This window comes from Centrocercus urophasianus, unplaced genomic scaffold, assembly GCF_019232065.1.
Source record: "Centrocercus urophasianus isolate 14NV4802_14NV808 unplaced genomic scaffold, USGS_Curo_1.0 seq_21, whole genome shotgun sequence".
Taxonomy (NCBI): Eukaryota; Metazoa; Chordata; class Aves; order Galliformes; family Phasianidae; genus Centrocercus; species Centrocercus urophasianus.
In genome coordinates this window covers 15,793,851-15,819,330 of record NW_024884767.1, presented here as the reverse complement: position 1 = coordinate 15,819,330, position 25,480 = coordinate 15,793,851, and the positions used below count along the sequence as shown (strand labels likewise).

General features: G+C 36.6%; 1 protein-coding gene across 1 annotated transcript in view; it reads left to right on the top strand.

Moving 5' to 3' along the window:
* The window catches only part of FER (FER tyrosine kinase), a gene marked incomplete at its 5' end in the record, with an annotated part of 112,303 nt that overhangs the window by 26,774 nt on the left and 60,049 nt on the right, over positions 1 to 25,480 (top strand). Inside the window, 3 exons of the mRNA XM_042822767.1 lie at positions 1,232 to 1,435; positions 4,729 to 4,851; positions 19,606 to 19,662. Coding sequence (XP_042678701.1) covers positions 1,232 to 1,435; positions 4,729 to 4,851; positions 19,606 to 19,662 — 384 coding nt within the window. The remainder of the gene's footprint in view (positions 1 to 1,231; positions 1,436 to 4,728; positions 4,852 to 19,605; positions 19,663 to 25,480) is intronic.

Here is a 25,480-nt window from a genome sequence, read left to right as displayed (position 1 = left end):
TTTTGAGGTGTTACTTGCAAAGACAGCCAGAAACCCACAGACAAAGGCGTTTGTTATACCAGATACTTTACTATGAAAGTGCTCAGGAATTACGTACATTTAAAAGGAAGTTTTCAATAGACGCCCTTTTTGTTATTTTTTTCATTCCCTCTGAGAGAATTCCTCATGGTTAGGGGTTTTTTGTTTCTTTGTTTTGGATTTTCTTTTTGGTTGGGTAGGTAATCTTGACCTGAATATTCCCTCAAGAAGATTGTAAATTTGTATGTTTAGTTTCTAGTTTGTTTAGTTTCTATCTGTTTGACTTACGCTTAGCTGAGATGTGTCTTTTATTCTGCTATCTGAAATGCGGTTCAGCAGGCTTGCATGGGAGATATCCCTATATCATTTAACTCCTGATACAGTACACAGTGTTTTGTTTTGTTCAGAGCTTTTCCACTTGGCAGTGAGAATGTGTATGACCCTTGACACTAATGATTTCAAATGGCATAAAGCTTCCCAGTCTAGTCAAAACAAGCAAATCTGAATGTCATTGAATATAATGTTTTTCTAAATGTTTTAATCAATTCTAAGCTCATTTAAATTAATATATGAAACTGTAGATTAAAACTCATTGCTTTCTGCTTACAATCAGTGAAAATAGTATCTTGTAATCATTATGACTTCCAAAACTCATTGCAGCTTCAGGAACGCAGTACACCCGCATGTCTATTCTCTGCTGTTATGTAAATTCTGGGGAAGATGTCACTTCCATTGATAGATTTTATATGGAGCTTTTAAAGTGTATTAAAACAATTTATCCAATTTAAATGCTTTTTAAATTCAGGGGTTTTTTAATGTTTTTTTCCTCAAAAGTTTCTTTATATGAAGAAAATCTTCATTTTTAATTGCTATTAATAGCATGTCAGAATGTCTAAAGCAGTGAAAAAGAGTCACTGGTCAATGTTGGTCAGTGTGTCTTAAGAAAAACAGCCAAGTGAAAGTTCTTATGTGTTTTTATGGATATTTCCATAGACTTAATGCTTTTCATGTAAACAGACTTAATTGTTTAGATAATAGGAAAAAAAAGATTGATGTCCATTTTCTGTAATATGCAAGTCTCAATTTGTTAATAGAAATACTTAATTTAGATAAATAACTCAGGAATTATTGTTGTTTATCGTGCTTTTCATTTAAAAGTAAATTCTAAAAATGTACAGTCACAGTAACATTTTTCTTCAATATCTTTCCCAAGTTCTTTGATGTAATATCAACCACAGAGAAACCGTTGGCAGAACAAGACTGGTATCACGGTGCAATTCCAAGAATAGAAGCCCAGGAGCTGTTAAAACAGCAAGGAGACTTCTTGGTGCGAGAGAGCCACGGGAAACCTGGTGAATATGTCCTTTCTGTGTTTTCAGATGGACAACGGAGACACTTTATCATACAATATGCTGATGTACGTCTCTGCTATAGTATGAAATATTCAATATTAGGATATCTAGTACTAAATGATTTAGTATCTATGTAATGTCATATTACACATGGCTTTAATCTTTAAATGAAATCTGTTACAAATATTTCAGTTAGTATTCAAACCAGGGGAAAAGGTCATTCTGGGGAATAAAGGAAAAATATTATTTTACCATATATTGAAAAGTAAAAATATTTCTGTAAATGTTATGAGATCCTGAACTTGTTAGTACTCATTTCTGCATGTACATTTATCTATAAACCAATTTTTGTACTAACAGGTTACTTTTAATTCAGACTAATGATTCCCTTGAATCTGACTCAAAAATTCAAATAATATGTGCTGTTTCCTGTGCAATTGAGAGTTTAAATCCCTGCTTCTCTGAGATACTTTAATTCTTTTTAGCCCTGTGAATGCTGTTTTGTTCAGTAGAGCTCAAAAGATTTCAAGTACTATGCAGCAAATAGGACTTAGTAACTTAGATTAAGGCTGCCATTCTAGAAAGTATATCAATATTCATATGCCTTTACCTGATGTATTTTTTGTATTCTTCACCCATTACTTGTTTATTGAAGTATTTTTCTAATTACCTTTCAGAATTCCAAGTTAATTCAAAGTGCAGCAGTTCTTATCTATTTTAGATATAGATAGATATCTATTTTCCTATAACAAATTCTTCTGTGTCTTCTATTATAGTATCATTCTTTGTTTTGGTTCAGTGGTGATGACAGAAAATATTTCCGTCTTTCGTTATGAGGTCTCCAAAAATTCTGTCAAACTTCATAGAAGAATGCTCATGTTTGGTCTCAGAACTAAGTTTACACTATGAATATTTCCATGTCTAAATTCTCTATCTGGAAGATAATGTATTGTGTGCTGGTTTATTTCTTTTTAATGAGGGGCTGCGGTATTTTTAAAGCTCTATGAAAATTTTAGGTGTTTTGTACTATTGGTGATTATGGACACTTATCCAGCTGGATTTTTTTATTAATCTTCATCTGGGATTTTCTCGTAAAAGTGGGACTTGACACAAAGCCAGTTTTATAATTCAATTTTTTTAATAATATTTTGGAATACCGGAGTGCTAGTTGTGAAAATAAGAGCAATAAAATTACTTAAAGCTAGACACACAGAGTCTTTAAAGAGGCTTGGTGCACTCTGACCCTGACCCAGCAGAATTAAATATATGTAATATACTTGGTGTGACTGAAATCATTTTGTGCACATCACTATAGACTAGGCTCTAAAGTCAGAGCAGAGAAGTTTTTTCACTAATTATTACTTTGAGGCCATGCTTATCTATAAGCTGAAAAATTAAATAAAGCTGTCTTTTTTTTTTTTTTTTCAGTTTTCTCCAATTCCAATTTCCAAATTTTATTACTTCCTCTTAGGAATCATATTCGAAATGTAACACTATTTAATGTTGCATAGCTTGTCACAGTCCAAACATCATCATTAGATGTCACTAGATTATTCTGCTTATACATTTATTAACAAGGTATTGCATTAATCTAGTCTTGGAGTGCATTTAGGGAAGATTTTGTTGACAATCATGAAAACTAAAACTTCTTCTGAAGAAATGCAGAACTCCTTAAGCACTCTTACAGGATGAATTTTCTGTATTAATTGTGGAAAAAAGGCTTTAATTTTAAAATGAGAGTAAAGCTTTTTAGCCTTTAAAAGAAGTTAGAACTAGTGGGACTGTTAGTCATACTACAAGAGGAAATGGACTCCTAGACATTTTGGTAGGCATGTTGTCAGAGTTTAATTCAAGACTTTAAAAGTTTTGTATACGTTGGTACAAACAAAGGGGAATCAGTTTTCTGACTGGTCAGGTCACTGGGGGTTTTGGTTTTCATTCAGTTATTTTTCTGAATCAGGGACTGCAGAATGCACTAGGATATATGCAGGATATATATTCTTTACGTAACTCATTTTATCTTGTTTTAAGTCTAAATCTTTAAAAAAAAAAAAAAAAAAAAAGCGTATGCGAGAAGAGTTCAATCATTTAATTTTAAGCATCAAAATTCAGTGCTGACATATCTTAGTCATTCAAGGCTGCTTTTTTTTCCCCATTTCTTCTGTTTTGAGGCTGTGCTGTTCTTAAAGTCTTTGATAGTGATCCTAATGGTCAGGATCCTGTGAAAATACAGAGAATAAAACAGCAATCTTTGCCCTGAAGATTTTACGTAGATGACAGCAGATACGTGTAAGACTGGGGCTGCAATGAGGGAATAAAAGAGGTATTGATTCTTATGCTAAGCCAGTTCTTAGAACACCAAGTTTTTTAGATGATCAGAACAGAAATAAAAATGGGGTTATTTGAAAGGAGCCGGAATTGGTGTACTTGCTCACTGAGCCAGTATCTATTTTTACACTTAGCTATAATGTACAGTTTAAGACACGAGGGATGAAATAAACACTTATTTACACTTTCCTTACTGTCAAATGTAAGGTCAAAGATAAGATATTAAATACTACTTTTTTCCTCATAGTGTTTTAAAGAATGCTATATTTGCTAAGACAATGTTACATATCTCTAATATGTTAAGAGATTTAATTGTTCCTGTTTTGTAGATCGTGTAGCTAAAATAAAGTGACAAAAATAGAGGAGTTGAGCAGAAGGAATTTTGTCTTGGCCAAATGTTCTCTGTTGATTATATGCGTGTCTTGCCTTTGTTTTTAACATCCGTACTACTCTAGTCTCCTCTGATAAAAATAATTATTAAAGCATGATCCTCGGTCCTGAACTTTATGCTAGAGTCTACTAGTTGAATCAAACATGGTAAATGCTGTAAGATGAGTTAAAAAAAAAAAAAAAAAGTTATTTATATCTTGTCTACTTTATTTTCAGATGTTTGTTTTAGTCCATTTTCTGTTATTTATAAATATATATTATACAGTTTTAGGTGCTTAGGAATTTGGTGGTGTTTCATGCTTATAATATTTCACTCTGTCATAGTTAAGTACCTCAAACAGTCCCATCTCTGGAAATGCAAGTGCTGCCCTTTTCTGTAAACTTCAGAGTTCGAATAAATAGTTATTTTGTTCTTTTACTGCAAATGAGTGATTTGGTAGTTTTGCATTTATTAATGTGTTGTCTTATCATTCTGTGTAATTCATGATAGTGGAAATGCTATTAAATAGATACGGACAAAAAATATAACTTTGTGAATGTGAACGTTTTGTTGTTTTGTTACTGTTTAAGGAAGCTTTGAAAAGCTTTTTTGCAATTTTTGCTTTCAGAGAAACAATTATTTTCTTTTACCTCCATACAGAATCAATATCGTTTTGAAGGAACTGGATTTCCAACTATTCCTCAGCTCATAGAACATCATTATACAACAAAGCAAGTTATTACAAAGAAATCCGGTGTTGTTCTGCTGAATCCTGTTGTGAAGGTAATGCATGCATTTCAAGAACTCTTTAACTGAAAAGACTAGGAAGGGTTTATACTGTTACCTAAAACAAATTCCTATGCAGCTTGAAAGATTTTTTTCATTCTTGCTTATTGGTCTGTGACTTTCTTTTCTGAGATTTTTTCAGCCTTCTGTGCTCCACGTATTGCATTGCTATAAAATAACACTCCATACTTAAAATAAATCTTTACTACATTGAATATCAGCATTCATTAAAATATATCAGCATTCTTAAAATATATCCTTGTACTTTTCCTTTCTCTGCTTTGCATTTCCTTTTAGAATTTTACTGCTGGGCAAGTAATTCCCATAAAGTTGCAATAAGGAATTTTTCTTGAATAAAATAATGTAAACAGTGTTCTTTTAAGTGGTAGAATTGTAGCAGAGTTTGGAGAACTTGTGTTACCTCATGGTTTTCCCTCTGTTTCATATAAGGTATTGATACAGGCGTGGAAACAAGTATTACCCTGATAGCATAATTGCAAATTTGAAATTCAAAATTAGCTTATTAATCAGTATCATAGTATAATGACTTCTGTGAGAGGAATGATAAGGGACAGAACTATTAAACTATACAACTGTTTAGGAAGCCTAAAAGAGTGTGTCTGTGCCATTTCCCCAGAGTTGTTAATTTAATATCTGCTCAATTGATACTTCATGCATATGTGAACTGTTTTTAACAGGAATCTTGAACTATGAGAAGACCTTTTGCACCTGATTTAAAAAAAAAAAAAAAACAAAAAAAACTCAGACCAGTCTGAAGAATGCATATCACATTCTGTGTTACAAAAGTTCAAGTGTAACAATTTCTCTTTCAGTTTCCTAATACAAACTCCCCATTCTTTACCTTTAATAATCCTAAGAAATGAAAGCATATTCATTTTCTCAAAATTAATGTGGTTTTTGTGATTTTCTATGCTTACTTATTATGTATACTTCCAAATTTGAAGTATGGCAATTGTTAAGTACATGTTTTTAATAAATGTCATGGTGATTACAAAATGAAGACTGTTGAATGTAAAATATTGCTTAAATTCATTGATGGATCTGAGAAAGCTTATGACTTCATTTTTGATGTGCAGGTAAGTATATTTCTTATATAAACTCTTTAAGCTAAAAATAAAAGGCTGCAAAACTCTAAATGAAATCTTTGTTTATAATTACTGTTACAAAACTGTTTTTTCTGTGTTTCTGCAATGTACATACTGTGAGAGCTGCTCTGTTTTTGCAAATGTAAAATAATCGTATGTTATGTTGCTACGTACTAAATAACAAAATAATTGTTTCTTATTTATTTTATTAAGGGTAAGCAGGCCTGAAAAATACTGTTTCTTAATTGACTGTTGCTGAATTTGAAGGCAGGGAGCTTCTGTATTCCTGACATTTTTTCAAGTTTATTCATGTATAGTTTTCTATTACATACACTGCTAAGGAAATATGATCCCAAATACATTTCCAGATATCAGTTACTATAATTTACCCCATGCCCTTTGAGGTATAAATGCAAGTAGAAATAGTCTGTATGAATAGGTAACTTAAAGTGCAGACATTATAAGTTAATTTCAGAAATGGCATGTGTACTCTGACAGCTAGTTGGGATTATTTTCCACATCATATTAATGTTGGAGTATCTTTGATCTCATCCTTAAAATTCATTTGACATCTGCAAGGTCTGTTTCTCCTGTCGTCTTATAGCTGCAAAGTAGTCTTCGACATTTCATGCAGTTGTTAATCTTTTAATGCAAATTGCTGTCCCTGTAATAACCTGTTTAGGAAATGAAAGTTAAATATGACGGAGAACTTCACAGAAAAACAATTGCCATGTAGTTTGTTTTTGCTCTCCTTTCTTCTCGCAGTCATTTATCCTCCTTTACCGTATTAGCAAAATTAGTGTTCACCTTCTGTGACATTGCCCTTGAAAGGAACACTCTTAATTGCGATGAAAGGCCTTGTCCTCCATCCATTTTCATGCAGACCAAATCAGCCTGCTTGGAATTTTAATGATATATAATAATAGAATTTAAATTAAAAAACTACTGTCATTAAAATGATATCTGCAAGTGATTTTTGTTTTTTATGGAAAAGCCTCATATTTATTTATAACCTTTTGGAAAATTGCACTCTATGTTCTTCAGTGTATTATTGATAAAATAACTGATTTGAAGAGTGCTGGAGTAACCTCAGTACATACCCAAGGACTTTGTTAGCAGAAAAGCTATTTTAAATATATAAAACATGCTTTCACTTTCTACTGTCCTTGACCTCATGTTTTTAAATATTTAAATTTCCTAAAATACATTCTGTTCGCTTAAGAAATCTGTATGAAGTTCCAGATATGCTCATATGTTTAATTAAAAAAATAAAATTATCAAGGACATAATTACCAATTTTATTTGGATATATCTGCATTAACTTTTTAGCTTAGATCAGAAATGCATTTCTGAAGCAAATCTGCCCATTACATCTTAGGTTTTGAACTTTACTCCTTTAAAAAGGAACAGAATAGTAAGATGCACAACTGATGATGGGATCTCAGTCTTCATAATCTGAGGAGGTCTGGTCTGAAATAGTCCCTTGTCCTTCCATGCTTATGTTTTAGGGTCTCTTCAGCAGTTGTTTCACTCTGCTGGTCTGCTGCTGTTTGATTAATGTCAATACAGTTAGTCTTTAGACCTGCAGTAAATTCAAATTCCAGTCTCATGGAAAGCAGAATGCCACTTCTTTGTCAAATGAGTTAGGCATTACATTTGTTGCTAGTGGCTTTCAATTCTGGATCTATTTTGAGTCACAAAGAAGCCTTTGTTATGGCCTCAAACAGGCACACGGAAAAATGATGAACTGTAAATAATGTTAAGTGAAAGAAAAATAAAAGGTGTATTTGATTTTAGCAGTTCCAATGATTAACAAGTTTGTAAATGACTTGAGGATTCCATGTGGGTTTGAATCTTGGTAGCGAAATTTTGGTATGTTAGACATGTGAAGTTATGAAAAAATGTGATAAGATAAAGGTGCTGATATTCTTTTCATAAAAGTCACTAGTAAAAAATCTTACATGACCTTAATTCTTCAGTCACCAAACCTGTTTTAGTTGTGGTTCAGATCTAAGTGTTTTGATCTCAGCTTTCAAAGACTGAAAGCTTACACAAGTTATGTGCTCTGTGTTCCAGCTTTTCAGTACTTTTGTCATTCAGTTGACATACACAAAATACCTGTGCAAAATTAACCAAAGTTTGTTTTCCCAATTTTGGGTTTCCCATGGTGTTGATTGGTTTTGCAGGTATTTTGTTTGCTTTTACTCTGTTTACGAAAGTAAGGTCAGTGTTGCAGACAGTATGCAAATCCTGGGTGAAGGCAACTCATGTTTCATGGCCCTTCAAGGTTGAACTGGAGGAATGAGGGAAAATTGCTAGTCTCATTTTCAGTCAGACTTCTTAGAAGCTTCAGTACCCTCTCAGTAGTGGACTTTTGATTTTATTACAGATAGTGCTAATACTCAATTAGGAATACTCATCTTGAGACATGAAAGAGTTAAGTTGGTGAAGAGGAAGACAATTGGAGTAATCAGTGCTGCCTGCTGGGAGGAACATCTTTGTTTGTTAGATCTAAGAACAGCTCTTTTGGAGCAGAACTCTCATGTCTTCAGCTATTGAAATTTCATAACAGTTAAGTATATTAGTATTAGAGATACTTTGGAGTTATTTCTTCAAAATTCAAAGTGTTACAAGATTTCATTATAAGGCTTTCAGTAAAGGGGGCTGCAATAGTTCTGATGGATAATAAAAAGAATACATCTTTAGTGGTAGCCTGTACATCTGAAAGTATTGCTTCCTAATGAGAAAGGAAAAAAGAGAGCAGCTTTGTGCAGAGTACTAAAACCAAATTTATGTGTAATTTCAAGTACTTTGAAACTTAAACAGCTAGAGGAATGCTTTTTTGAAGAATCTTTTAAAAATGTTGCAGTAGCAGTGACACATTGGAATCCCTAAACACGAAGTAACAAATACTGTTTTATATCCAGGTATGTTGTGATCAAAGACTTATGTAGACTTTCTACGTGGCTGTGGAATTAAAATTCTGCTTTAGAGAATGTATCTGTTTCAGTATTATTTTTGTAGTAAATCTTTCCATTTTCAGTTTTAGAGCAGAATTGGAAACCAGCATTCTTACAGTGCATAAGTATTAGCTTATGTTCAAGGCTACAAAAAGTAGCAGTTTTCAAGGAGTGTATTACATTCTTTTCAGCATACAAAGTATCATGTTTGAAGGATCTCTTAAAAATTTCTGTCTAAATGTACTTGTCTGAAGCCTTTGACATGACCATGCATGACATCCTTACCACTAAATCAGGAAAATAGGGATTGGAAGGCTGACTATTGGATAAATAATTGGTTGGATGGTCATAGCCAGAGGCTTGTTGTCAATGGCTCTATGTCAGGGGGAATGCCAGTGATGAGTGGTGCCCTCCAGCAGTCTGACTTGACACTTGTGCTCTTCAGCACTGTGATCTCACCATCTGTGTCATTGACAAAGTGCACGCTCAGCAGGACTGCTCATGCCATTAAACCAGATTATGAAATTTAAGGATGGAGAAAGTCTCCCTTCTGAAGTGGGCCCATGTTGAACAAGGCCAAGTACAGCATGCTGTGCTAGCATCAGAGCAGTCCCAGATATGTGTACAGGCTGGGAGTAGAACTTGAGAGTGGTGCTGGGGAGAAAGACTTAGGAGTCATGGTGGATGAAAAGCTGTACATGAACAGTCAGTGTATGCTCACAGCCCAAAAGGGCAGCTATATCCTGGGCTGCGTAAAAGAGTGGCCAGCATGGTGAAGGAGGTGATTGTCCCTGTCTACTCTGCCTTGTAAGGCCCCATCTGGAGTTCTGCATCCTAGTTTGGGGCCTCCAAAACTTTTTATGTAGTCTGATAGTGATAGGACGGAGGAATAGTTTTACTAAAGAGAAGATTGAGATTAGTTGTCAAGGGGAAGTTTTTCACAGAGAGGGTGGTAAGGCATTAGAACAGGTTGCCCAGAGAGGCTGTGGATGCCTGGAAGTGTTGAAGGCCAAGGTGGCTGGGGCCCTGGGCAACTTGTTGTAGTGGTTGGTAACTCTGGGTGTGGAGGGGAGGTTAGAGCTAGATGATTTTTAGTGTCCCTTATGACACAAGCCATTCTGTGATTCTGTAATTCCTTATGCACAGACTTTTGTTCACACCTTGAAAAAAACTGGGGCTTTAAACATGGCTTTTCAGTCTTTATCAGAAATGTTATACAAATCGCTGATATGGCACGATAATAAAGTTTGATTAGAATTAGATAGGATTGCAATAATAAAATACTTTCTTTACTGCAGTAATATCCTAATTTTAATGGATTCTCCTTTCATAATTTGTAATTCAACTCTTTTATAACAATTATTTGTTTAATTGTGAGCTAACAAATTTCATGAAGTCCTCTAATTTTACATTTTCTTTTTCACTAGTGCATTCAGTTTGATTTCAGTAGAAATAAGAATTCTGAATTTACAGTACTATTTTTATGGTATGGTGGAGAACTGTGAAACCTTACATAAATGTAAGCTTTCATTACTGCAAATACAGAATGCATTGAGACCAAGACTCTGTGTCTATGCTCTTAGATAACTCTGTAGGATTAGAGCACTACAGAATGAGTTGCTGTGGAGTAGCTTGTGATTGCTTGCACCAGTTTAAGCAGATCAGTATATTAAAAAGGAGTGATATGTGGAGAGGAATCAGACAGAGCAGACCTCTGTTGTCAATCAGTGAATGAAAAGTCAAATATTCTGTATTTTAAAATGGTCATGAGATTGGCTGTCACTTTTCCTGCAATGGTACCACAGCAGAAGTCTGCACAACATTTTCCTTTTCCCCACAGAAAGATAATTGGCACATTGCATTTATACATACTTTAGCACAGGTGACTCAAAGCAGAAGGTCTATACTGTGTAAAAGAACTCTTCTAAGAGTTCATGATTTCTTGAAGTTCCAAAACAGCTCTTTATTTAGAAACTCAAAAGGATGGCTGAGAAATGTATTGCTTTTTGATGATGGAAAATTCAGTAAGGATGATAGCTTATTTCTACAAATGAGCTGAAGATATACATATTATGAAGCAAGACTTGTAGATTTTATTTTTTACTAATGTGACCAGGTGATACAGGAAAGCTTGAGATTGTTGGAAAAGGAGGTATATGGAACTTAACATAGTTTCTGATTGATTTTTTTAGGCTAATTTGTTAAAAAGGTACTATTTTTTCTGGAAGAAATGGCTTCATCCTGGTATTGGACATCGTGCAGGTACTTTATAAAGAAAAATGTAACTTACCTACAACTAAGAAGAGTGCTGAATGTCTGTGCTTTTCTGTCATTACAGCCGTTAAAGCTGTTTCTTATGATAAATTGGAGCTTAGGTTGATGTTGTTAAAATGGAATAATTTAGGTATTGCTATCATGGATAGTTGTATCTGTAGTCTCTCAACCCAGTGAAAAAAGTACATGAAATTCTAGAAGTTCATATGTAGCTGGGGTGGGGAGGAAGAAGTAAAAACGTGTGTTTTCTTGTCTTTGTGCATCTGCGAAAATATTTTAGCCTGTTTTAACAATTGAAGTGATGTTTTGCTTGTATGCATAAAACAACTGAGCTTTCACATTTTCTTTTTTCAAATGATAAGCAATTTTAAAATGAGTAATTCCATGATCAGTTTTCTTTTCTTATGACTTAGCTGAGTACTGGTGTTCTTTTAGAGGGTATTTCTCATAAAGGGCAGGTAATTTCTACATGCATGTATTTGAGGCATGTATGACTTGGGGTACTTTAGTTTAGGAGCTAAGTTACTATGTTCAATAAGGATCAGTGCTATTAGTTTCCTGAATGCTTTTGAAATACAGTGGTTTTGACATAAATTCTCCTTTCCTTATGCTGTGCTTAAGGATTTCATGTTCTATCTCTTTCGTCATCCTTCTCATAATTTTCTGTCATGTTTCTTTATTTCCTCTACTTTTCTTGAAACGTGCTCAGTATCTTTCTAGTCATTCAGTGAATAAGAGAACATAACCTTTGCAAAATACTGCACACCCTTGCAAAAGAAGCAAAGAAATCTGTGATTTTTTTGTTTGGTTTTGTTTTATATTGTTTTCTGGAGTCATTTTCTTTACTGACCTTCAAGAAAGCAAGCTCGCAGAAAAGCTGTGCAGTTATTTGAGGTCACTTCTGCAGTTTATGTGCTGCATAGTAGCTTTTACAACTGTCAGGGTTTTTTGCTGGTTCATGGCTGTTCAGAATTTCATTTAGCAAAAAGGTTGAAATTTATAGTCTTGTTTAATGAAAAATATCAAGTCATATGAAATAGGTTTACCTTTGAGAAGAAAAGTTAAATCTGCACTATTTCTCTGTCTTACAGCTCATATTAAGTTCAACAGCATGTTCTAAAATGGCTTAATACACTGCTGATGATAAAGCAAAACATTTCTGTAACATTTTACAGATCATGAATCTTTATTCTGAAACAGTTCTAAAGATGTTGGTGTGCTTTTTCAAAATCCCTTCTGTAAAACTAGCTTGTTCTTAGAAAGGTCTTTTCACTTTTCACTTCGCTAGCTACCTGCTGTATTTCTGTATTAATCTGGAGAACTTGAAACACAGTTCACGAAATTGATATACTTGTATCTACTGGGATAGGCAGCGTAGAAAATAGTGCTTCTAAAGTGGAAATGAGAAATGATCTTGGTAGGCTCTACCCACATGTACTGTTACTAGGGCTTTTTTTTTTTTTTTGTATCTGGGTTTTTCCTTTGTCTGGGTAAATAATGCTGCAACAGGTGATAAGTAAATAGCAGTGATGAAATAGAACTTCTCTAATTTATTCATCCTGTGTTGGAAATTGATCAGAATTGACTGTTTCCTCTTATAAATCTTACTTGAGGGTCTGCTATGTAAGAGTTTTTGCCTGATGGTTCTCTGAAACATGATACAAAAATAGATGGCTGTTTCTTTTTCTCCCCTTTTCACTCTCCTGCTACAATTTTCAAAAACAGGTGTTTAAACTGATGTTCACAAGTTTATATGTAGCTCTCAAAGTGTCTATTTTTAAAACATTTTGAACCTAATTGCATTACTGCTGGTTGCTAATAAGAAAAAGTGCTATGTTGGACTTGTTCATGATTGAAATTGTTACCAAAATTGTAGAAAAATTATGCTGGAGAACTATAACGCTAAATATTTATTCTGGGTTATGTTTTTCATTTTATTGAGAGCTGTTAAAATTTACTGTAGCTAACAAGTAAACCTTCTTTCTGATATAATAATTCATGGTTTCCTTGATGTGGTTTCTGTTAATGATGGAAGATACATAGAAGGAAAATATTGCCTCAGACTTGGGTATGGATCTGTCTTAGGAGAATTTAGGAAAATACTAATAGCATTTTAGTCTCATAGCTTAGAAAAGAGAAAATAGTATTGTGTGTTGTACGAGGACTATCAACTGTTGATACTGTGGCTGTAGTAGCTTTGCACACCATTCCAGTACCTGTATCTTTCCTAAGTAAAGGAATTTTATGTGATTGCTTACTTTTTACTCCAGGCATGAAACTTATCATCCTAAGTGCAACCGAGAAACCAAATATCCTGGATAGACTCAAAGTCTGGACAAAGTGCTTAGTAGGTGATATTCATAGAAACCTTAAGTACATGTGCATAGTAAGCCAATACCCAAATGTCTGGAGGGGTCAGCAGCATCAAGGCTGACATTGGAGTCCTGACAGCAACCTTCTCCTGACCAGGGCACAGGCCTGTACTTTATGTTGGTGCAGCTGAGTGCTGCCCAATTCGCCGCTGTCTCAGGGGTTGAGATCTCATGCAGTGGAGCTGCTTCCAAATGCTGCTTCATTTCTCAGCCCCACTCTAGCCCCTCACAGTTCTGTCTCTGCCAGACTATGTCCCCTCATGTCTGGAACCGAACCCTGCGTTGAGATGACTTTTGGGCTGGCCCTGGCCTTCCCTTGTCACTGGGAACCTCCCCAGCAGGTCTGTGGCTGAGCCAGACCCTGTGATGATGCTTGGCCTTCATCCTAACCTCTACCCACAGTCTAATTTACCAACTTGATAGTGCCCTTGCATCACAGCAAACTTGGATTATCTGAATTTGAGGGTGTCCTACCCTGGTGCCATGCTGGAGGCAGTTGAATGTGTGCTTGCTGATGAGGCCACTGTCCTGTTCAGTCCCCAGGGCCTCTTGTCTCCCTGTTCCCTAGGGAACAGCCAGCCCTCACTGCAGTAGCGCTCAGACTGATTTGTAGCTAAAAGGTAGATGGTAATGCTGAACAAAATGATGTGACTTTGTGGCTTCCAAAGGTGAGAATGCTTTTCTCAGCCAGATTCTAGATGTGGGCTGGGGAGCAAGGACCCCTTTTGCCTGCTTAGGAAACTTGCACTATCCAGAGTAGTTTCAGTGGGATTCTTGCTCACTTTTCACTTTCTTAATAAATTTCCACCTTAAAGTGGTTCCTTCCTGTACTTTAGGTACTTTGTCATTTCCCTAGTACTCTTCCAAACAGTATCTCAGACACATTCTTTTGCTGGATAGTTCTTTGTATCCAATAAATGGTTATCTCCCACAAGGCAGTGAAGCTCTTTCTGAGCTAAGCTAAGTCACTTAATAAAGTATGGTATTCATATAATTTAGTTTCTGCTTCTTTCGTGTTTATCTTGAAATTTTACTGGTAGGTTTGGATGCCAGAGGACCTGTGAGGAAAAGAAAAATAATAATGTCTGTGTTTCTTAAATAACTCTGTTTGGAAGTAAGGTACATGGTGAAGATACCAATCATGTATGTCGAAGCACTAATTTTTCTATCAGATTTGTCTGAATTGCTTTCAAATACTCCAGTCAAAAATTAGCAATAAAAAAAAAAAAAGCCTAAACAAGCACTAGGTAAAGTGTGATTTAAAGTGTGATTTATGGTCGATTTGCAAGGTTACATCATAATAGGCTCCTTTTGCAGGTGTTGTGGTTTAACCCAGCAGGCAGTGCAGTAGCACAGAGCCCTTTGGTCACTCCACCCTCTGTGGAAGATGCAAGAGAATTAGGGGGAAAAAGAGTGATGACAATCTAATAGGCAAGGAAAGTAGGTAATGGGGGTTGGGATGAAAAAGGAAAAAATACACAAAGCAAGTGATGCGCAACGCAATTCCTCAGCATCGTGAACTGACCAATACCCAGACAGCCCCTAAGACCGCAGCCTCTTTCAGCCAGCTGGCCCCAGTTTTATAATTCTGTGTGATGTCATATGATATGGAATATCCCCTTTTGATCAGTTTAGGTCATCTATCCTGGTTCTGTCCCTTCACGGCTCCTCATGCTTCCAATCCCCTTCGCTGTCAGGGCAGTATGAAAAGCTGAAAAATCCTTGGCTCTGTGCAGGTAGTGTTGTGCAAAAAAACTGAACTGCCAGTGTGTTATCAACGTTTTTCTCATCATAAATTCAGAATACAGCATCATACCAACTGCTTGGAAGAAAATTAACCCTATCCCAGCTGGAGCCGGGATAGCTAGAAATAGGAATGGCAGTAATAGTCTCGTGTGTTCTGACCTTCTCTCTCATTCAGAGTAGCTTATGGTTAAGTATGAAAACCTAGTTAATTTGCTCTCTTTGTTTTAGAAACAACTCTATTGAAATGAGATTTTTTTTATTACTCAAACTGGTAGTCTTTAGTAACGATTCATCCATACCTGTATTAAAGTTTATCTTGTATTTCCTGCTTTGCTGCTATTTTATTTTATATCACCTGGTTTGTTGGGTTTTTTGTTTTGCACATATAATTCATTCGTATGGTAATTATTGGCAGCTGTCCAAAAATACAGGACAATACCATATTTAATTCAGCACAATTTGAGCAGAATTAGTGAGATAATATACCTGCAGTAGAAACAGTAGTCCTTGTGGTTGTCTGCTTTGCAGTTCTGTTTATAAGTTCAGAGATAATTATTTGAATCAATGACACTATTTCAAAACAATTAATTGAATATTTATCTTACTGCAAATTAGAGTATTTTTAAAAAAATTTACTAATGCCAGATTTATATGCTGGCATGATACAGATTACAATGTCTCTCTTAGTTTCTTTCTATCTGTCTGTGCTGATGAAACAGCCTTGGTGCAGGTTGGTAGAATGAGCAGGGGTTAAATCACTTAGCAGGTGCTGAAAGATACTAGATAAAATTTTAAGCTCCAACTTATGTTTTTAATGCTACAAAATGTTTTCTTCAACTTGACAAGTGCTGATACAGAGGGACCAGTTTCAGACTTGCATTCATAGATGAGCTTGATGATAAAAGTTGGGAGACCGCAGCACAAGAAAAACATGGAGCTGTTGGAGTGGATCTGGAAGAGTAGCACATCTCCTATAAGGAAGAAAGGCTGAGTGAACTGGGGTTGTTTGGGCTGGAGAAGAGAAAGCATTGGGAGATGTCATTATGGTCTCACTGTGCTTGAAGGGAAACTATTAAACAGCAAGGAGACTGACTTTTTACATGATCTGATAGAGGCAGGATGGAGAGGAATGGCTTTCAACTGAAAGAGAGAAGATTTAGGTTAGACGTTACAAAGAAATCCTTTATCCGGATGCTGGTGAGGCACTGTCACAGCTGCCCAGAGCTGCAGATGCCCAGTCCCTAAAGATGTTCAAGGCCAGGTTGGATGGGGGCCCCAGACAGCAGACAGATCCATTAGGTGGCAACCCTGCTCATGGCAAGGGGGTAGGAACTAAATGATCTTGGAGGTTTGTTTCAACCCAAACCATTCTGTGATTCCATGAGTTTAGTACAGAACTGCTGTCTTTTCACTCAGAAGCTCAATATTAACATTCACAAGGTGAAAATTGTTTTAAGGGGTTTAATATTTGTGTTTTAATATTTCCTAGTACAAAAATTTCTCTCCATATTCTTTGGAGGTGTTTTTCTGTTCCTTTAAGTTTTCGATGAACCCAAGAGAGAGCAGAAACTGGGAGAGAGGAACGTAACAGAAAAACTTAGCAGATGAGGGGAATTGACTTAGAAGTTCTGGGTTACAGGTTCTGTTCTGTTAATTGTTTTACAATACATATCTTTTGCTATTTTTTCCTGGATCATGTGGATAGTATTACTGGTGTCAGAATCTATTACGTGTACACAGAAGTTTAAAAAAGAAAATGAATGATGATTGCAGTCAGAAGGAGTGTGATGTGCCAAGGGCTGTATTGTTTTGTTTAGCTGTCTGTTTTTCTGGTTGGTCCAGATGGTGCCTAATGAGTAGTGAAAGAACAGTTTTGGAGAGATATCAATTAGAATGAGAAGGGATTGTCTGAGTGTCTGCTGCAGCTGTACCTGCCACCTTTTCAGTCAGGTAGCCACAGGAATGGCTTATGCAATTAGTCTCTATCTTAAGACAGAGTCTGTGTATCTACAAAAGTAACTAAAGATTCCTGATCACAGAAAACTCTAGTAAGTAGGAAACCAATTTACTTATCATTCATATGAATATTCATTTATTGTAGTAGTAGTGCCTTTGAAACAAGCAAGGCACTACTGTTTGCATATGCTGACAAATAATTTTTTTGAAGCAAGATACTCAGTGAAGATACTCAGTGTAATTAATAGCCCATGCTGATATAATAAAAAACAGAAGGTTTTCCTAAAAGAGAAATGTGGGTAGTGATTAATATGTTACTATAATAACAAATCTTTTGCCAGATCAGTTGATTACAGCTCATGGTGCCTTTTTGTTTAATTATTTCTCTGAAGGATTATGCATTGGATTTTTACTTTATAAAGAAGTGTTTGTAATGCCATGTTGTCAGTTTTCCAAAAGTCATTCACTGAAATATGGAACATTGAGAATTAAGAGGTTAAAAAGACATTAATATTTGACTTTATAACTTATTGGCTTTAGCATTATTTATTTCAAAGTTAGAAAGTTTTATGTTAATGCATCAAGTAGTCATTTATGTATTTATTTTCTTTAGAGCTTTATTTCCCAGTTGTTATCTTAAATTTGAGCTTTACTGGTGAAGGCAAATGCACTTTGATGGCTTTTTCTAGCTGTTCAAAATATAACAACTTCTGAATAAGGAATCTAATCAGCAAAAAGTACCTGACAAATTTTACAGACTTTAGTGAACAAAGCATTTTTAATTTTTAACAAAATCAAGTTGAGAAGATGAAAGAAACATTCATAAAACTGTTCAGCTTCTTTTAAGATTATCTTAAGATTTATTCTACAGAAATGTTGTTCAGAAATCGCTGTACACAGATTGTGCAGTGTTCTGCACTTGTTACCTATGGTTCAGCCATAGGGGTTGTATATGTGTTTTTTAATGGCTTGCTTTCTAGGAAATCAATGCTTCCTATGTTGGGATGTGTCTTACTGATTAATTTAATGGCAAATAAATGTACACTCAGTGTTTCTTTTTAAACTTGAAAACATGTTAAAGATAGTCATGGCTGTGGCATTGCCTTCAATTAGGATGCAGTCTTTGGCAGGAAATATAATGTGTGAAATATCTGGTTCTGTGCTGGTAACTAGCATGCTTGACCTAGCATGTTAGTTACAGACGTGTTGTATCTATAAAAAGAGAGTGAATTCCCTACATTAAGGTTTAATTACATACATTTCTCACAGGCTTAGCTAGATTATAAGAGACTTGATATCATCCATCCAACCCTCCCCCATAGGAACTGTGTCAGCTTGAGTGGGTCCAGTTGAGTATTGAGTGTCCCTGCAGGTGAAGACTCAGAATCTTTCTGGGCATCCTGGTACAGTGTTTCATCGCTTATGTGAGAAAAACACTTCCTCAAGTTCAGAATACATATCGTTTTTCCTCATTTGTGCCCATTGCCACCTATCCCATCACTGGGAGCCACTGAGGAGCCTGGCTGCCTCTTATTCCTTCCCTACCATCAAGTATTTATTTGCGCACGTGAGTAACCTCCTGTTTTGCACCAGGAGATTGGTCTGTTAAGATTTCACTAAGAAGTCAATCAGCAAAGCCAGCGTGGTTGATTTGGTCTTCTGTGAGCTTTAGTGAGTTTTTATTAACAAAAAATACATAGAATCTTACCATTAATATGATTAGTATTAATGGTGTTTGTGAGGTGATAAGCAGATTAGGTGCTAATAAAGAAATAAAGTTGTTAGTCATCAGCACTGCACAGATCCAATGGCTTGTGTTTATTATGTTGTCTTCTCAGGTAGTTGGCTGTTATGTATCAAACTATCAAAGAAGATTAAGACCTAAGACTTAAGATATGCCATATGTACCTTGTTAATAAGCAAAAAAATCAGTATATATTGGCACTGAGAAAATAAATGTTGATTTGGGTTTGTTTTTGTTTTTGACCCTGCAATAAATTACTTCATATTCTAAAATATGAAGTTTTGGCTCAAGTCATTTTTAAAAATGGGGCACTAGATACTGTTTTCAGAGCTTGCATGAGAACGTGCATGTGTATTGTTTATTAGCACACATACTGTCTACTTAATTGATGCACTTAACAGGCTATACTGTGTATTTTAGCATTTCCTTGAAAAGCGTGTTTTCTGAATGCTGTTTTTAACTTCCTGCTGTGCTTTTGACTGAGCAGTCTGAACAAACGCTTCTTTAGTTACATTTCGACTTGCTGAAGTGTATGTAATAGGAAGTATGTATTTGATACTACTGAGCATTCTTCTTTCCTTTTCTTACCATAGGATAAGAAATGGGTTCTCAATCATGAGGATGTCACTCTGGGAGAATTACTGGGCAAAGTAAGTAATCAAGTGAGCTATCAACATGTAAATAAATACGTATTAGTCATTAAGCCTGTATATTTCCTATTGCTTTATCCTTTAAATTACTGTGATTTTTATACCAACTATTTTGCTTTAATACATGAGTTAGTATTGTATAAGTATAAATGCTTATTGCATATAATAGTGAATCGCGTGATGTGTCTGCTAAAAATATTTAGCATACGTGTTTTTCTTATTTGTAAGGATTTTAAGTTAATTACGTGTCTGCAAAGCATTATATTACAGTTTAAATTGTGCAGTCTTGCAAAAAAAAATTCTTTTTTTGATTTTTATTTTTAAAATTGCTTAAAAATATGAAAAGCATGTAAGTAAAAGAAAAAATTGAAATAAGATGATAATGTAGGCAATATTTGTTAAACCAAATATTCATTGTTACTGTATGATTTATTGTAATAGTACAAATATAGTACAAAAATAGTACAAAAATAGTACAAATTCTGCATATGAGCTGCAGTTCTTATGAACTGCTTCTACTGAAATACAATATCTGACTTAAATTTTCATTACTTCTGCACCTATCGAGACAGTTGACATAGTCTGAACATTGATTTCTAAAAAAGTTTACATATGTATTGCATTTTTTTTGCAAAATATTTTAATAAATTGATGAAGACAGAGCAGTCTTAAAACTGATTTTAGTAGGATATGGAGTTTTAAAATTTTAAAACAGGTTAATAACTTTCTTGTAAACCTTATAAATGTGTAATGTATTCTTTTCTCAGATGATATAATCAAACTAGAAAACATAAGGGTGAGAAGATCATTAACTTCCATTATGAAAATATTACATAAACTGCAGCTGTTGATCATTTAAGTGAGAAGTCTGAGTCTACTGGAAACAGTGGCTAGGAAAATCAGGGAACACTGATGCAGACTTAGCAAAGTGGCTGTCAAAAAGGGCATGAAGGATAATCCAATCAACTACAGGCCACTCAGCCTCAACTCCATCCCTGGAAAGGTGATGGAACATTTTGTTCTGGATGCCAGCTCCAAGCACTCGGAAGAGAAGAAGATTATCAGGAGTAGTCAGTCAGATTCAACAAAGGGAAAATCATGCTTCACCAACCTGGTAGCTTTCTGTAATGTCATCACAGGCTGAGTAGATGAAGGAGAGCAGTGAATACTGTCTACCTTGACTTCCTCAAGGCGTTTGACACCATCTCCCACAACATCCTTGTTATGAAACTTAGCATGGGATACATGAGTGGACAGTGCGACTGAAAACTGGCTGACTGGCAGAGTTCAGAGGGCTGTCATCATTTGCGCAGAGTGTGGTTGGAGGTCTGTTACTAGCTGTGTTCCCCAGGAATAGGTGCTGGGTCTGGTCTTGTTCAACACTTTCATGAATGACTTGGATGAAGGGATAGAGTCCACAGCAAGTTTGCCAGCAGTATAAAGCTGGGAGGAGTGGCTGGCACAGTGAAAGGCTGTGCTGCCATTCAGCAAGATCTGGCCAGACTGGAGAGTTGGTCAGGAAGGAACCTGATGAGGTTTAACAAGAGCAAGGATAGAGGCTTTCGTCTGAGGAGGAATAACCACATACATCAGTGCAGGTAAGGGGATGACCTCTTGGAGATGAGCTCTGCAGAGAAGGACCTGGGTGTCCTGGTGGACAACAGGCTGTCCATGAGCCAGCAGTGTGCTCTTGTGGCCAAGAAAGCCAGTGGTATCATGGGGTGCATTAAGAAGAGTATGGCCAGCCATACTCTTTATTCTGCTCTAATAAGGCCACATTTAGACTACTGTGTCTAGTTCTGGGCTTCCCAGTTCAAAAAGGAGGGATCTCCTAGAAGGATTTCAGTAGAGGACCACAAAGGAGGCCTACAGAGATGATAAGGGGCCTGAAAAGTCTCCCATATGAAGAAAGACTGAGTAACCTTGGATCTGTTCAGCCTGGGGAAGAGAAAACCGAGAGGATCTGATAAATGTTTATGAGTACCTAAAGGAAAGTGGGAGGCAGATGGATGAGGCAGGGCTCTTCCGGTGGTTTGTAGTGAAGGGACAAGGAGTAGTGGCCTAAAATTTGTGCGTAAAAAGTTCCATACTAACATGTGGAAGAAAACTTCACAGTAAGGGCAGTGGAGCAGTGGTTGCAGGTTGCCCAGAGAGGTTGTGGATCCTCCTTCTGTGGAGACACTGAAGACCTATCTGGATGTCTATTTGTGTGACCTGTTGTAGGATATCTACTTTGGACACAATGATCTCTTGAGGTCTCTTCCAACACATGTAATTCTATAGTTCTGTGATGCTCTGAAAGTAGAATTTTTTTTTTCCCTTCAGCAGTGAATAGTCCATTTATTTGTACAGTATTAATTATATAATACACGCAAAATGAAATATACAAGTATGTAGTGTATGTAATACTGTATTAAAAATTATAGATAAAGTGATAAATATTTAAAATGAAGAATTAAAAGCATTTAAAATAGTTCAATAGTGTTTTGTTTTCCATGTTAAATACTCTTAAACAGTACACTGGAGGAAGAGCATGTTAGGAGCCATATAGTTCCTTTCTAGATATCAGAGGTCCTCTAAAAGTACTGTTTCTGAAGCATTATAGATGGTGAGCAGGCATGCTTGCTTGCCAGCTGTTTCTTAGACATCTTAGGGTGTGTGAAATAATACTTGTCCTGTGTTTAGACACGTGAATTTCTTCCCTTGGCATTACTATTGTGATAGTAGGTTCCATCTATCAGTTTCTTCCGATAGACTGGTGGAGTAACCGCAACACCTAAGAGAAAGGCACCAGACTGTGGCGGACTCCCTGCCTTGCCGTCATTGAGCAGAGCGAGGGGACGTAAGAGATGAGGACTGGAAGCAGGTCCCAGTTTAGTGTTACTGGCAGACCCGGTTCATATCTTTGTCAATTTTCCAGGTGCTCTGTGTAATAGCATCACAGAATCACAGAATCGTAGGGCTTAGAAGGGACCTTCAGAGATCATTGAGTCCAATCCTTCTGCTAAAGCAGGTTTCCTACACCAGGTCGTACAAGTAAGTGTCCAGGTGAGTCTTGAATATCTCCAGAGAAGGAGACTCCACAACTTCCCTGGGCAGGTTTGAGGCTCTGGAACGCCAGGCAGAGGTAAGTAAGGATGAGGTAGAAGGTCCATCCAGGAGGTTTTCTAGAGTGAGAAGTTTGACTCTGCTCCTCAAGACTGCCTCCTCTGAGAAGGAAAGAAGGGTAATTGTTGTAGGCTACTTCCTTTGGAGAGGAACAGAATGCCCCATAATGTCAGCCAAGCCCGTCCAGTAGGGGAATGTGCTGCCTCCCTTAGACCCAGGTCAAGGTTGTTACTAGTAGTGTCCCTTGTCTAGTTTACCTGTCTGGTTGTTATTGCCTTTATCGTCTACTGATAGTTCAGTCTGGCTGCAATGACATTGCTGAGAGAGCCCTGAGGGCTATCAAAAGGGGCTTAACAGCATTGAGGTGGTTAGTTGAGAGAGCAGGAGTTCAGGTAGCTTCTGTCACTTCAGTGGCACCAAGGGATACTAAAGAGGTGCAGGAAAACCCATCTCATAAATACATGGCTGAGACTGGTGCAATTGCAGGAATTTTTGCTTTTTTTGACCATGGGGAGGTTTACTCAGTGCACGATCTGTTGACTGCAGATAGGTCTTACTTGTTGCAAGGGGGGATTGTAACTCAAGAGCTGACAAGACTCATTGAGAGGGCTTTAAAGTAGATATGAAGGTGAAAGGGGCTGAGAGTGTCATAGAATCAGAATTGCTCAGATTGGAAGAGACGTTAAAGATCACCAAGTCCAACCTCAAGGTAACCAATCTACCCTAAAGAAGGCTCTCTAGAGATAAGCCTAGGGGAACATTGATGGGGTTGGGCAGATGGCTCAGCTGAAGTGCATTTACACCAATGCATGAAGCATGGGCAACCAAAAGAAGGAGCTGGAAGCCATTGTGTATCAGGCAAACTTTGACTTAGTTGCCATTACTGAAATAGGGTAGATCACTCTTATGACTGGAGTGCTCACAGTGTTCTCCTGGAAAAGATGGCAGACCATGGCTTGGGCAGATACACACTTTGCTGGATAAAGAACTGGGTGGAAGGCTGGGCCCAGAGAGTGATGGTGAATGGCGTTAAATCTAGCTGGCAACCAATCATTAGTGGTGTGTCCTGTTTAATATCTTTATTGATGACCTGAATGAGGGGATTGAGTGCACTTTCAGTAAGACTGCAGATGACACCAAGTTGGAAGGATGTGTTAACCTGCTTCAGGGTAGAAAGGTCCTTCAGAGGGATCTGTACAAGCTAGATAGCTGGGCTGAGGCTAGTGGGATGAAGTTCAGCAAAACCAAGTGCTGCACAGTGACCACAGGAACCCCAGGCAACCCTGCACGCTTGGGGCAGAAGTGGCTGGAAGACTGTGTGGAAGGAATGGACCTGTAGGTGTTGGTCAGCACTTCACTAAACGTGAGCCAGCAGTGTGCCTAGGTGGCCAAGAAGACCAATGGCATCCTGGTTTGTATCAGAAATAGATTGCCAGCAGGAACAGAGAAGTGATCATCTTTCTGTACTCAGCTCTGGTGAGGCCACACCTTGAATACTGTGTTCAGTTTTTGGCCTCTCACTACAGGAAAGCCATTGAGGCCCTTGAGTGCATTCACAGAAGGGCAACAAAGCTGGTGAGGGGTCAGAAGCACAAATCTTACGAGGAATGGCTGAGGAAGCTGGAATTGTTCAGTCTGGAGGAGGCTCAGAGAAGATCTTACTGCTCTGTACAGTCACCTGAAGGGAGGTTGTGGTGAGGTCAGCCTCTTCATGTAATTAGTGATAGGGCTAGAGGAAGTGGCATCAAGTTGTGACAGCGAAGATTCAGATGGGGTATCAGGAAAAATTTCTTCTCTGAAAGAATGGTCAGACACTAGAAGTTGCCCGGAGAGGTGGTGGGGTCACTGTCCCTGGAGGTCTTTATGAAATGTTTAGGTGTTGTGCTGAGGGATGTGACTTAGTGGGAAATACTGGTGGTAGCTTTGCAGTTGGACTGGATGAGCTTGAATGCCTTTTCCAACCTTGGTGATTCTATCATGCTCCTCATCTTTTTTTTTTTTTTTTTTTTTTTATTCTTTTTCTCTTTTCTTGGAAATAGAGGCTTCATATATGTTGTGTAAAGAAATCTTTATCACTGAGAAAAGGAAGGAAAAACTTCCAGTGTGTTTTTTCTGTTTGTTGAAGTCATTGACAGCTCTGTGTACCAGAACATGGGGAAGAGATTCATGTGGAAATGTATCAGACATATATTTAAAATGTTGTATTTACTCTTTGGGGAAAAAGAAAGCTAGAAGTGTGAGATATTGAGATCTCTTTTTTCCTTTCCTCCCCATTTTATGGATTTTACTCGATAACAGATTTCTGTAATAACATAATTTCCTCTTAAATTTTTGTGCTAATTTTTTTTTTTTTTTTTTTTTTTTTAAGTTAAAAACACATCTGATGGAGATGTCTATCTCAGTTTTCTTTCCAAGCAAGCTGAAATAAAGATGTCTTACAGTGGGTTGTGTAGTTACATTGGACTGTAAATTGAAAACTATTGAAAAAATGCAGTAGTTTGAAAATGAAAGAGGTTAGGACTTAAGTTATTAAGAGTATTTAAAAGAAAGTTGTAATTATGCAATGTATTTTTCTCACAAGCCAAATTGAACTCATATGACATATTTATATAATAGATTTATTCTCTGTGTGGACTGATTGCGCTAGGAGCACAGACTTGAAGAAGATTTCATAAACACAATTTAAAGTTCTGTGGTGATTATTTAGCTG